The sequence below is a fragment of the Myotis davidii genome, unplaced genomic scaffold (assembly GCF_000327345.1).
Source record: "Myotis davidii unplaced genomic scaffold, ASM32734v1 scaffold157, whole genome shotgun sequence".
In the NCBI taxonomy this organism is placed as follows: Eukaryota; Metazoa; Chordata; class Mammalia; order Chiroptera; family Vespertilionidae; genus Myotis; species Myotis davidii.
In genome coordinates, this window is record NW_006288722.1 from 298,416 (window position 1) to 313,035 (window position 14,620).

The 14,620-nt window shown below is 50.1% G+C and overlaps 1 protein-coding gene and 1 pseudogene across 1 annotated transcript in view; both read left to right on the forward strand.

Moving 5' to 3' along the window:
* The window catches only part of DHRS1 (dehydrogenase/reductase (SDR family) member 1), a 26,808-nt gene extending 23,101 nt beyond the window's left edge, over positions 1-3,707 (forward strand). Inside the window, exons 5-9 of the mRNA XM_006760833.2 lie at positions 1,356-1,488; positions 1,799-1,945; positions 2,488-2,557; positions 3,077-3,157; positions 3,313-3,707. Of these exons, the coding sequence (XP_006760896.1) occupies positions 1,356-1,488; positions 1,799-1,945; positions 2,488-2,557; positions 3,077-3,157; positions 3,313-3,449 (568 nt within the window). The 3' untranslated portion in view covers positions 3,450-3,707. The remainder of the gene's footprint in view (positions 1-1,355; positions 1,489-1,798; positions 1,946-2,487; positions 2,558-3,076; positions 3,158-3,312) is intronic.
* A 1,072-nt stretch (positions 3,708-4,779) lies between these two features.
* Positions 4,780-5,353, forward strand: LOC107182663 (annotated as a pseudogene).
* Positions 5,354-14,620: the final 9,267 nt, after the last annotated feature.

Here is a 14,620-nt window from a genome sequence, read left to right on the forward strand (position 1 = left end):
TGTTTTTTTTTAATATATTTTATTGATTTTTTTACAGAGAGGAAGGGAGAGGGATAGAGAGTTAGAAACATCGATGAGAGAGGAACATGGATCAGCTGCCTCCTGCACATCTCCTACTGGGGATGTGCCCGCAATCCAGGTACATGCGCTTGACCGGAATTGAACCCGGGACTTCTCAGTCTGCAGGCCAACACTCCATCCACTGAGCCAAACCGGTTTCGGCAGTACTGCATTCTTTCAACTAGTATGTCACTGTACATTTTAATAAGGGGTGGTAAGACGGGGGAGCATATCCCCCACCCACAGATATTACTCTTCTTTTTTTTCAGAATTTACCTGGCTATTCCATGTTTATTATAATGGAGCTTTAGATTATTTTGTCAGTTCCTCCAAAAGTCTTATAGAGATACTAGAAGCCCAGTGCACGAATTTGTGCATGGGTGGGGTCCCTCGGCCTGGCCGGCAATTGGCCAGGGGGAGGGACTGCAGAAGGTTGGCTGGCCAGGGGGGAGGGACCTAGAGAGGTTGGCCAGCTGACCCAGTGAGGGACAGCGGGAGGTTGGCCAGCAGTGGGAGGTTGGCTGTGGGAGCGCACTGACCACCAGGGGTCAGCTCCTGCATTGAGTGTCTGCTCCCTGGTGGTCAGTGCACATCACAGCGACCAGTCGTTTGATCATAAGGGGCGCTTAGGCTTTTATATAGATAGGTAACTCAAATTGACTGAATCTATAGATTAAGTAGAACTGATGTTTTACATGTTTTTCCTTCCAAATAAATTATGCCTAGCCCTAACTGGTTTGGCTCGGTGGGTAGAGCGTCGGCCTGCAGACTGAAAGGTCCCAGGTTCGATTCTGGCCAAGGGCATCTACCTTGGTTGTGGGCACATCCCCAGTAGGAGGTGTGCAGGAGGCAGCTGATCGATGTTTCTCTCTCATTGATGTTTCTAACTCTCTATCCCTCTCCCTTCTGCTCTGCGAAAAATCAATAAAATATATATTTTTAAAAATTATGCCTGTACCTGTCCTTTTACATTAGACAGCACTTTGTAGTTTTTCCATGTAGATCTTATATATAGCTATGTTCCCCCCAAGCTAGTTTAGGTTTGTAATTGCTATTATGACAGAGCTCTTCCTTTACATCTCCTAGAGAGTGCCATTTCCCTCCTTCAGTGGTTAATTTTACCAGTATTCCTCTCAGAAGGTGGCCTCAAGCCCTTGGTTCTTCAGTTCTGTGGCCATCCCCATGCTGCCTTCTCCTGGCTGACCACAGCCACTAGAGGGCAGTGGGAGCTGCCAAGGCTACAGCACCCTCGCCAGCACTGAACACATTCCATTCCTTCCTTGTCCCACCTCTAGAGGCCACTACTTGTGCTCAGTGTATGGGGCTCGGCTGATGGTACCAGCCGGCCGGGGGCTCATCGTGGTCATCTCCTCCATTGGGGGGCTACAGTATCTCTTCAATGTTCCTTATGGCGTGGGTAAAGCTGCGGTAAGAACCCAGGGGCACAGGGGTTGGGGCTGTATAGGACAGTGATGGTACCCAGTCAGTTCGGGAGTTAAATCCCCAGTGATCAGAGTGGGAGGCCAACTTCACCTTTCCTCCTGCCCCTCCACGGACAGTTCCTTCACCTGGCTCCTCTGCTGGGCAGAGTAAGTAGTGCACTGGGAGAGATGGCCACTGAGACAGGGCGCCTAGGAAGGGCATGGGACGGGGACATCTGCAGCCAAAGCAGGGAGGGCAGGGGAGGAAGGTGACATGGCCAGTGCCCCGGCTCTCACCCTGCCCTCTCTCTCTGCAGTGTGACAGGATGGCTGCAGACTGTGCCCAGGAGCTGCGGCGCCACGGGGTCAGCTACGTGTCTCTCTGGCCAGGGTTGGTGCAGACAGAGCTGCTGAGGGATCACTTGGAGAAGAGTGACACTGGCGAGGACCTCATGTTTAAGCAGGTTGGCCAGGGGAGGCTGAGGTGGCAGAGAATGCAGGGGAATCAGCTCCCCATCCTTAATGTCAAGACAGTAACAACAGCAAGGAGCAAAGACCCGGGTGCTACCATGGCAGTAAATTATGGGGCTGAGCACTGTACACACGGAATGTCCTCTAATCCTGTAAGGGAGATAGTATCTTCTTTTTATAGATAGTGAAACTGAAACCCAGAGAAGTAAGAAACTTGCTTAAGGCCACGGATGGCTTAAGTGGAAAGACTGCCCACCTCCATAGCCCATGGTCATGACCCCACAGTGTACTATCCTAGAAGGTCAACATAGTTGGCTTCCCCAGATCCTTCCACTTAGGAAAGACAGTGGGTCCTAGTGCTGGGATACAAGGCTCACAGGGATGTGGGGAGGAATGGCTCCAGCACCTTCCGAGATGCTGAGTCCTACAGGTGCACGATGAGGGCCTCTGCTCTGGAACAGAAGTGAAAGCAGAGGAGAGACTTGGGCAGTGCTCTGAGAAACTAACCCTTCACTTCTCTGCTCCTGTGTTTCAGCTCAAAATTCATTTCTCATCCGGGGAGACCACGGAAATGAGTGGCAAATGCGTGGTGGCTTTGGCAACAGGTGAAGAGGTTGGGGGCAGCTGGTAACAAGAAGGGCCTGCAGCGGTTCTCAACCTGTGGGTCGCGAACAATGAAAACCCATCCTGCATATCAGATATTCACATTACAATTCTTAACTAGCAAAATTACAGTTATGAAGTGGCAACAAAAATAATTTTATGGTTGGGGGTCACCACAACATGAGGAACTGTATTAAAGGGTCGCGGCATTAGGAAGGTTGAGAACCACTATCTGCAGGGTGGTGCCAGCCAGTGCTGGGGCCTGGCTCAGGAGGTGGTTGGGGAATAAACCATTCTTTTCTCTGGCTTCTGGAGTCCCACAGGGTCAGGATTCCCAATTTTTGAGGATTGGATGCCTCAAGAACTAGCTCCTAGGAGGTATGGCCAGAAGCCAGAGGCTCGGGAACAGAGAGAAACAATTCTGGTCTTCTAAGCCTGTCTCAGTAGTGCCCTGTCCCATTGGGCCCAAACCTCGTCACCCTGCACCACTGCCATGCCATATCAGCTGTGTGTGCCCACAGACCCCGATATCCTGAGCCTGAGCGGGAAGGTGCTGCCATCTTGTGACCTTGCTCGACGCTATGGCCTTCGGGATGTGGATGGTAAGAGCTCTACCCCAGCATCCAGCCTGGACCTCTCTTCCTTCTGTGTCTTGCTCACCCCGTTCCTTCCTCCCTCACATCCCACTTGGTCAGTCTCTTCAGCCAAGGAGTGGGAAATGAGGGTCTAATCCTCCTTCTCTTCCTGTTGTCCTCAGGCCGCCCCATCCAGGACTATTTGTCTTTGAGTTCGGTTCTCTCCCAAGCCACCAGCCTGGGCTGGCTGGCCTCCTACTTGCCTGGCTTCCTCCGTATGCCCAAGTGGATTATGACCCTCTACACAAGCAAGTTCTAATCCTCCTGGCCTGAGGCCGCCACTCTGTCTTTTCATTGGTTATGGGCAGCTGAGCCCCGCTCAGTGGAACAGGCAGCCTTTCCCACCCACCAAGTGCCCCTGATACAAAGAGAAGGCCTCTGTGTGTGTGTCCCCGGTGAGCCCTGGGGTCCCATAGGTCCTTCTTTGTGCCTTGGTTTTCCTTGTCCCTACATTTTACTTTTTGCTTAAGTTTTGAAAAATGTTCTTGGTACTAATAAAGTTCTCATTTCTCCAACACATTTGTGTGCTGATTCTGTACTGGGCCAGTTGATAACTACTTGAGAGAAAGACTCACAGGTACCCAAAATGGAGTTCGGTCCCTGGGACAAGGCCCCTTCCTCCAGATCTGTCCATCTCAGGGGCATTTGCCATTGGCCCAAAGGCCTGTTTCTCACACCTCAGCTGGGGAGTGGGCCTCTCCACAACCAGAAGCAGGCTTTCTCAGCCTCACTGCTTCCCTGCCCCTTCAGTCCACCCTCTTCAGAGATGCCTGCTGCTTCCAGCTGGGCCTGATCCAGTGAGCGCATGTTCCTCAGAATTGAGGATTTTCGGAATTTGGGAGGGAACTACTGCCTGAATTCAAGTGAGGGGCAGAGGAATAACTGATGGAACTATCACCCCCATCCTTCCTCTCGGGATGATACCACCTGAATTACTTACTGGAGAACTAATTGCAAGAGCCCTTTAAGGCAAGGCAACAGAGGTTGTGTTCCAAAGAGGAGCCGAGGGCCACTGGCGGGGGGAGCCCTCCAGCCAGCAGCCGAGATGGCCATGGAGGTAAAGGGATAGCGGTTGTAAAGCAGAGGGGCAGAGACCAATGCCAGTCTTCAGAAAAGGCAGGGTCAGAGCTGAGGCCTCCCGAGGCTGCCCGTGGTATCTGCAGCAGCTGCCGTCTTCCTGTGGCTTTCTGGGGACAGCCTGCTTACTGTTCACTTGGTTGCCGTGGCGCTCACTAGCTTGTGAGAGCTGACGATGCCCAGTTCTGCCAAGTCTGCAGTCAGTGACTGCATGGTGGTTGCTTAAAGTCAGCCATAGTGGGAATATATACCACAGACATCAACAAAGCAATTAATCAGGGCCCTTTTTTAGAGAGAGAGAGCTGGCTTATCAGCACATAGCTAGAACTGTGTACCTAAACCCCACCATTTGCCCAGGCACCACATTTAGATGAGTGATCAGATTTCCTCACCATACTCTCACCCACTTCCACCGACAACTTTATATTCCTGTTACTGCCTTTCGGCTTTCGGCTCAGAGGAGGCTCAGGTGCAGCTTTCTTTGGTCGTCCTGAATCCGGGTTCATCCGACACCAGCTGCCTCCACCATGCCACCGAAGTTCGACCCCAAGGAAATCAAAGTCGTATCCCTGAGGTGCACCGGTGGGGAAGTGGGTGCCACGTCTGCCCTGGCCCCCAAGATCGGCCCCCTGGGCCTGTCTCCAAAAAAGGTTGGTGATGACATCACCAAAACAACCAGTGATAGGAAGGGTCTGAGGATTACAGTGAAACTGACCATTCAGAACAGACAGGCCCAGACTGAAGTAGTGCCTTCTGCCTCTGTCCTGATCATAAAAGCCCTCAAAGAACCACCAAGAGACAGAAAGAAGCAAAAAAAAAAACCACAACAACATTAAGCACAGTGGAAATATCACTTTTGATGAGATTGTCAGCATTGCCCAACAGATGCAGCACTGATCTTTAGCTAGAGAACTCTCTGGAACCATTAAAGAGATCCTGGGGACTGCCCAGTTGGAGGGCTGCAATGTTGATGGCCGCCACCCTCATGACATCATAAATGGTTTCACAGTGGTGCAGTGGAATGTCCCGCTAGTTAAGAACTACAGAGGAAAACATTTCAATTAAAGATTATTTGACAAGCAGTGGGGAAAAAAAAATTCCTGTTATCCCCCAAGGTTTGTGAGGGAAGAGGCAGTTGCCTATATGCTATAGTAAGAAGAATAAGGACCTCAGGATCTTCTCCATCCTTCCACAGCCACCATTAAAGCCATTAATGGGCCTGGCCAGCATGGCTCAGTGGTTGAGCGTCGACCTATGAACCAGTAGGTAATGGTTCAATTCCTGGTCAGGGTACATGCCTGGGTTGCAGGAGGCAGCCAATGATTCGCTCTCATCGATGTTTCTATCACCTTTCTCTCTGAAATAAATAAAATTATATATTTTTTAAAAAGCCATCAATGGAACAAATCCTTGTTTGATGGCCTTGTCTCCTAAAGGCCACAAGGTATTTTGGGAAGAACATGATCTTAAAGTCATCCAAATCTACATATAAATCCTGACTCTACCACTTTGGGAATTACATAGAATATCATATAAGCACCAAGCAGCCCAGCTGGAATTGCTCAGTGGTTAGGCATCAACCTATGAACAAGGAAGTCACAGTTGAATTGCCGGTCAGGGCTTATGCCCAGTTGGGGGCTCGATCCCCAGTGGGGGGTGTGCAGGAGGATTCTCTCTCATCATTGATGTTTCTATCTCTCTCCTTTCCTCTCTAAAAGCAATACAAATATATATATATATTTTTAAAAGCACTAAGCAATATATAGCTCTGAAACAGTTTCTTCTCTCAACAAATATTTAGGAGCATCCTCTGCATCAGGCACCATTCTTGGTGTTGGGAGAATGGAGAATAAGACAGACCAGGCCCCAGCCTTCACAGGACTTTCATTTCAGCCCTGGATGATCTTAGAAGTCATATACACCTTCCACTTAGTGAAAGAAGTGAGCAAACTGGGCCTCCAAGAGTCCACACCACACAGAGTTAGACTTTGAGTTTCTGGTATCCCAAGATACCAGAAGGAACAGTGTTCTTTATAGTCCACCATCCTGCTTTCCTCCGACAAGATTTAATTAATCTTAGCAACATAGCAATAGAGTACAGAGCTCTGAGAATGAAGCAGGGACAGTGAATTTTGATTGGAGGTTGAAGAGATTCAAGACTGAGAAGCCCAATAATGGAGAGTCTTAGGACATTTGGGGAATTGATATCCATTTAAAAACATTTAAATGCACCTACTCTGTGCCCAGCACCATGCTAGGCATCAGGGAAGACTAGTTAAATTTAGCAAGATGGGTCCTATAATAAAGTTTACACACAGTATCCTGAGGAAGCAATTAGCTCCATTAGAGAGTTAAAGGAAATGATATTGACCAGAGACGTAAAGAATGGGGGGAGAGGAATAAAGAGGCTCAATTTTTTTTAATTTAAAAAAAGGCTGGTACTAAGATATAAAAATGTGACAGAACAGAATAGCCAGAACTTTGGTGTGTGTTAAATTTAGATGTGATATGGAATAGATTTCCAGAGAGAAAGGTGAGTCAAGACAGGTGATTTGAACTTTAAGTTGTGGACAATATGTTTCCACTGAAGGATTCATCATTCTTTTAAAATATATTTTATTGATTTCCGAGAGGACGGGAAAGGCAAAGAGAGAGAGAAACATCAATGATGAGAGAGAATCATTGATCAACTGCCTCCTGCAAACCCCCTACTGGGGATCAAGCCCGAAACCCAGGCATGTGCCCTTGATCGGAATCAAACTTGGGACCCTTCAGTCCGCAGGCTGACCCTCTATCCACTGAACCAAACCAGCCGGGGCGAGGGATATGCTGAGTGACGTACTATTACAGAAGTACTCCCAGTGGGTAAGTGAGGGCTGTGGGCCGATAACCAAGCCAGTCACCCAAACAGCTCTGGAATGTAAGGCCTCAGGGCAGCCCAGCCTGGGGCAGTCACTGGTTATGCTGTGGTAGAGGAGCTACCACAAGGCCAAGAGCAATTCTCCAAGAACCGAAGGTGCCAACCTTGAAAGCACACTGAGGGGAGTGTCGTGCACAGAAAATGCAGAGGGGCATCCAGGGGGATGTGGGCAGAGCACTAACACTGTCAGCTTCGGGAGGATTTAAGCAGCAGAGCAGTGTGATAAGATTTGTATTTAGGAAGCTCACTGGGACTGAAATACGGAGCGGATAAACCAGGAGAGGCAGGCATCAGAAGAGCCAACATACCATATCCAGGATGTGATGGTAGTGGAGGTGTGGGCTAAGGAGACATGGCAAGAGGCAGAGTCAACAGACTGGGGCCTATGGGAAGGGAAGGGAAGCTATGATAGCCGGACTACTGTGGTGTTACCGCTGGCATGGGGAACCATGAAAGCAGCAGCGGGCACAGAGAAAGAATGTACCTGAGCTGCGAAGGAGGTGCCAGCTTGCCTGAGTGGGACACTGAGGAGCTGGCTGAGGTGCAGGCAGCCCCTCCCCTCACCAGCGTGGCCAGTCCCCAGAATATGACCAGTCCCCCAAAGCATCCCAGGGAGGGAGTGAGAAGAGAATTTTTATTTGCTCTTTTTTAAAAAAATTATTTTTAATCCTCACTCAAGGATAATTTTTCCATTGATTTTCAGAGAAAGTGGAAAGAAGTGGGGGGAGATTGAGAGAGAAACATCATTGGTTGCCTCCTGCACGCTCCCCAGCAGGAGCTGGGGATTGAAAGTGCAACCCAGGTACATGCCCTTTGGTGAGCAAGCTGGCGCTCTAACCACAGAGCAATGCCAGCGAGGCTTTATTTGCATTTTTAATTTTTTCTTTATTTTTTTAATCAGAGAGGAAGGGAGAGGGAGAGAGATAGAAACATCAATGATGAGAAAATCATTGATCGACTGCCTCCTACATGCCCCCCACTGGGGATCAATCACATAACCTGGGCATGTGCCCTTACCAGAATCAAACCTGGCACCTTTCAGTCCAAGGCCAATGGTCTATTCACTGAGCCAAACCTGCTAGGGCTGCATTTTTAATTTAGATTTTTTATTTTATTTTTATTTTTTAAATATATTTTATTGATTTTTTACAGAGAGGAAGGGAGAGGGATAGAGAGTTAGAAACATCGATGAGCGAGAAACATCAATCAGCTGCCTCCTGCACACCCCCCACTGGAGATGTGCCCGCAACAAAGGCAGACACTCTATCCACTGAGCCAAACCGGTTAGGGCAATTTACATTTTTTAAAGGTCACATATTTATGTGGCTCAGAATCTAAAAGGTATAGAAGAGTGTACAGTGAAAAATAGTGAAAAGTCCCCTCCTATCCCTGCCCTTGAGTGCCCAGTCTCCAACTCAGAGGCAAGACAACTAGTGCTACCAATAGACAAATCAAGGTGAGGTGATTCGGCCCAAACTTGTCCTTCCTCACCCTGGCTGCTACCCACCATGGCCCCCAAAGGCCTTGACACGGTCTCTGAGATGTTGAATGATGTCCCTTCAGCTTCTTGGCCTCCCCATCCCTGGGGAGTACCCCCACCGTATCTCAGAAGTCATTTCGCCACAGCCTGCCTCCATCACTCTTGTCCCTGGTCCTTACCCCCAAGTTGGTCCACTACTCCACAGAGCCTGTCCTCCCCGGACCTTTCTGCCTGTGCCCTCTCAGGTCTCCCGTCCTGCCACTGTTCCTCGTGGCCCCTGTGCCCACCCTCACCGGCCCTCTAGCCCCACCTCTCCACAAGATCTTCCCCCTCCCGCTCCATCTCCTAATCAGCCGGCCTTTGTTGCGGCCTCCTGCTGTGCCCTAGGCGTGGCAGGGGGGACAGGCACAGGCCAGCCTTAAAGGCAAGGGCCCAGCTCAGTCATCATCACAAAACAATTAGAAAACCACGCTGAGACCCTGGGTGGGACTCACAGGAGCAGGAGGCGTCAGTGCGGCCAGGCTGCCCGCCAGGTCACACACAGCTCTTGTTCCTTTCAGGTTCCACCTTCCTGGGAGTGTTACCACATTCTAATCCCTGCCTTTCTCTGCAAAACCTCACCTGTCTCAGCTCCTGTCTCCAGGAACTGAGGGCATCCTTGCCCGTCTCGGTCTGTCCTGTCTCTAGCCAGGGCCTGAGCAGGCTGCCCCCAGCAAGGTCAACAAGCCACAGCCTGCCTGGACTTGTGAGCCAGAAGAGGAGTGGAACTGGAAGCCACCTGTGCTGGGTGGGAATCTGGGGGACAAAAGGAACCCTCCTTAAACCCTTGGAAATGGAGGCCGAGGAAGGAAGTGGATCAGCTCTATTTCATTTCTGTTAGCGTGTCTGAACACATATGCCCCTACCCTTGGTTCCCCTTCCTTGAAGAGGTGGTTCCAGAAGAAACAAGCAAAGCTGAAACTCCACAAGCAGACAATCCCCCACCATCCGCAGAGGGGCTTGTGCAAGAGGAAGCAAAGGTGACTGGGCTGTGGGCTGTTTCTCGTCACTGGAACACGGCGAGCCAGCCAGAGGCTCGCGATGTTGCAAGACTGAGGGAATTCGTGTTTGCTGAGCGCCAGCAATGACCTAAACACTCTGTCTAGGTCTTACTTAATCCTTATTCATCTGCCACATAATGTAAGTACTCTCTTACAGGTGGGGAAACTAAGGCAAGCTCCCTGAACCTCAACTCCAGGTCCTCCCTGCCCCACCCCTCCTCTCGGAACTCAAGCCTGAGTCATGATTGGGTGCAAAGGGGACATAGTGTCAGCAAATCCAGGTGTTCTCCTTCTTCACTGAATTTTGAGGTGCCACCCGTCCCCTGTCCACTCCCTCTCCACCTCACCCCAAGTGCCCCACCCTGGGATCTAAGAGTCCCCAGCTTTCCCTCCTAATCCCCACTCAGCCTAAGGGTGCAGTGTACCTTTCTTTGGCCTCCATTCTTATCATTTATTTATTCATTCATTCACTCATTCATTCTTTCCCAGGACACCCCAACACCACCAATAACAAAAGTGACACTATCTCAATACCTTGTTTCAATTCCCCGGGGCCCTTATGACGCTCTGAAATCATCTTTTGTGTAAACTTGCTTCTACAGAGTCTGTATCCCTGACTCAAGTGGGAAGCTCTGTGAGAGCTGGGGCCTTGGCAGTCCGGGTCACTGCTGTAGAGTGAGCTGTTATTGGTGCTCAATGCCTATTGCTTGGTGATTGGCTGAATTATGTAAATGTTTGTTGAGCAACCACCTTGGTGCAGACACCAGGCCAGGGGAGGGGAGATGCAATCAAACAAGCCTCCTTGGGTAGTCCGCAGCCGGCTGAGACTGCTTGGAAAGCGGGTGTTGCATGCCATGGAATGAGCTTGAATGCAGGCACTGCAGGCCCCAGTGCTGGAGAGGCACGGAGGACAAGCCAGGGCTCCTCCCCTCCGTTTAGGCCCCAGCTCTAAGCTCACTTCCCTAGGAAACCTCCCCCACCCCAGATGCAGGCTTGGCTACCTCTCGGCACTATTTCCATCATCCAGAAAGTTCTATTGGACAGCCCTTCTCTGAACCATAAGCTCCATGAGGGCAAGGCCTGTGTCTGTGCTTGGCTCACGGCCATGGCCCCCAGGCCCAGCACCGTGTTCAGGACAGAGGGCACTCAGACCCCAGATGGTGAATGCATGAATGGAACAGGGAAGGGGTAGAGGCTGGATCCTCCTCCAGCGGAGAGCTCTTCTTTCCTTCCTGGAGTGGTCCTTTGTCCCCTGTGCTCATCTACCAGCCAGAGCTCCCCTGCCTACCTCAGGCCCCACAGTTTCACTTTGTCCTAAGGCTTTTGTTTCTCACGTGGGCACAGAGCCTCAGGGCTGCTGTCTGCTGGCACCACTCACATTGTGTATTCCCTAGACCAGCTGTGGGCAAACTACGGCCCGCGTGCCGGATCCGGCCCGTTTGAAATGAATAAAACTAAAAAAAAAAAAAAAAAAAGACCGTACCCTTTTATGTAATGATGTTTACTTTGAATTTATATTAGTTCACACAAACACTCCATCCATGCTTTTGTTCCGGCCCTCCGGTCCAGTTTAAGAACCCATTGTGGCCCTCGAGTCAAAAAGTTTGCCCACCCCTGCCCTAAACTCAAGGTGTCCCTGGAAGTGTGCAGCAGTGGTCGCTACTCCAGCTGTGCCAGCAGCAAGCTTTTTGGCCATGTTCCCAGCCCACCAGTGCTCTCAGCAATTTTAAGGCAACACTGTCATCTTCAAAACCCACAGTGCGGTGCCTGACTCCTGTAACAGAGGCTCCAGCTCTGGCTCAAGAAGTTTTACCAGATTTTCAGCCTCACTGCCTGGTTGCTCTTCCGGCATCTCCTTACTCAGAGATGCCAACCTGAGTCAGCCCCCACCTCGCTGGGTAAGATCAGATGCTCTATTGTGGGGACTTTCCCTCTGCGGCCCTTCCTTGGGGCCCAGCCTTGGGGCCCCGCCCTCCCCTCTCAGCAGCCAGCCTATTCCTTCCTCTTTCCCAGCCAAGAAGTGTGCTATGAGCACAAGGTGGCACCGCTGGCCACTGAGGAATTTCCCCAGCCTGGCAGAAGGAACTGGGAGGCAGGGAGGAGAGAAAAAATCCAAACACTCAGATCAAGTGTTTGGGGGACAGGCAGTGTAGAGCAGCGGTTGCCAACCTTTTGGACCTCACGGACCACTGGTTGGCGACCGCTGCTCCAAAGGTTTCCCTAAGGTTTCCTTAAACCAGCGGTCACCAACCTTTCAGACCTTGCAGACCACTGGTTGGCGATCGCTGGTATAAAGGATCTTCTCGCACTTTGAGTTATTTTGGTCCTTTTTTTTTTAAAAATATATTTTATTGATTTTTTTACAGAGAGGAAGGGAGAGAGATAGAGAGTCAGAAACATCGATGAGAGAGAAACATTGATCAGCTGCCTCCTGCACATCTCCTACTGTGGATGTGCCCGCAACCCAGGTACATGCCCTTGACCGGAATCGAACCTGGGACCCCTCAGTCCACAGGCCGACGCTCTATCCACTGAGCCAAACCGGTTTCGGCTATTTTGGTCCTTGGTCCATCTCCAAAATCAAAACCTTGCAGAACTTTGGAGTAGGGCAGGGGTGGGCAAACTTTTTGACTTGAGGGCCACAATGGGTTCTTAAACTGGACCGGAGGGCCGGAACAAAAGCATGGATGGAGTGTTTGTGTGAACTAATATAAATTCAAAGTAAACATCATTACATAAAAGGGTACGGTCTTTTTTTTTTTTTTTAGTTTTATTCATTTCAAAAGGGCCGGATCCGGCCGGCGGGCCGTAGTTTGCCCACGGCTGGAGTAGGGAGACTCTGATCTTTGAATGCCCTCTAACACATTCTCACAAATTAGTTGACCAACAATTCTTGATTATCTCCCGTGATGGTGAGCTCACCACCACTCATTGAGGTCCATTCCACCTTTGGGCAGCTTTAATTATTAGAAAGTCTTTCCTCGTGCGTCTATATCCACTCACTGGTCTTTGTTATTTGCTCTCAGATACACAGAATCAGTGTAGTTTCTGTTCCAGCTAGTAGTCCTTCAGGAGTGTGAAGACCACTATCACCTGCCCCGTGAGTCCTGTCCCCCAGTTCAACATCTCCATGTCCTCCTTCTGGGCATGGGCTCTCCTCACCAGCCTGATTTCTCCCTCTGGACCCTGAAGTTTGTCCCTATCCTCTTAAAATAGACCTTACCCTCCCAACAGGGCCTGCCCATCACAGATCTGGGGCCTGTGGGCCCCATCGTTCTGCATCCTACAGCTCTCTTCACGTAGCTCAAAGTCATGTCAGTGCTTCTGGCAAGCAAATCACAGGATCGAGTCTGACCAGCCGTGGGCCAAACAGAATCTCCCTGTCTACACACACCGGTGTTATCCCACCTCCCACAAACCTTGCTCTTATGCAGATGATTATTTGGGGACCAAAGCCCCAGACTCTACCTCTATCCATAGTCAATACCATCTGGGCAAATCTGGCCTCTCAAATTATGTTTAGATCAGGTCCCATCACCCAGCATTTCTCCCAGCCATGTGTCAGTTGTTTTCAAATATTAGAATGGCACCTATATGATCATCTAGGGAATTTCCTAAGCACATTAATCAACTTTATTTGGAGATGAATGTCCTATCAGTTATAACTATATCTACTGTCCTATCATCCCACCCAAAGTTCACCATTTTGTTCCTAAACTTCTCCTGAGATGGAGCCGATGGGTGCAGAAGCACTGCGATGATCACTGGGGAACCTGGTTTCTAGCCCCGACTCTGCCACCACGTATATCGATTTCATGAGCCTGAGATATTGTGATTCATAAGAAATATATATTTGGTCTTTGTACCCAGTTCCTGGCACAGAGCCCCTAAAAGCCTTGTAATTGCCTAAATGATAAGAGCACTGGGAGCATCTTTTGTTCTAATGAGGCAATTCTGGGGGTTCCTGGGGGGCTTCTGGATGGGGACTGGTTGCCAGTGGCAGGGGGACCAAGCCATTATTAGAAGCTTGGCATGTTTAGCTCCACCTTGCATCCTCCAGAGAGGGCATGGTGGCTGGAAATGGAGTTATAATTGATCATGCCTACGCCTGAAGCTTCCATAAAACCCCAGTAGCATGGGGTTCGGAGAGCTCCCAGGTCGGCAAACACATCACATCCGGAATGTGACGCGCCTCAACTCTATGGGGACAGAGCTCCTGTTCTCAGGACCCTCCCAGCCCTCACCCTATGCATCTCTTCATCTGGCTGTTTGTCTGTATCCTTTATCATATCCTTTTTTAAAAATTGTTTTTATGGATTCTTTTAGAGAGAGAGAAACATCGACATGAGAGCGCAACATCGATCAGCTGCCTTCTGCACACTCCCTACCTGGGATGGAGACTGCAACCGGGGCACGTGCCCTGACCAGGAATCGAACTGGCAACCTTTCAGTGCAGGGGCGATGCCCAACCAACCGAGCCACACCAGCCAGGGCTATCATATCCTTTTATAATGAACTGGTAAACACAAGTGTTTCCCTAAGTTCTGTGAGCCGCTCTAGCAAATTAATCGGACTCAAGGAGGGGGGCCCTTGGAACCTCCAATCTATAGCCCGTTGGTCAGAGGCACAGGTGATAACTTGGGCCTTTAATTGGCATCTGAAATACGTGGGGAGGAGGGGGGAGGGGGAGTAGTACCCTTGTGGTACTGAGCCCTTAACCTGTGGGTTCTGGTGCTACCTCCAGGTAGGCAGTTAAATTGTAGGACACCCAGCGGGTGTCACAGAGAATTGCTTGTTGTGGGGAAAAACCTCCACACATTTGGCGACCAGAGTGTCAGCAGTGAAGTGTTCTGTGTGGGTAATAAAGGAGACAGCGGTGAAAGCCTCATGGCAAGGAAGAACGGAGTTTTCTC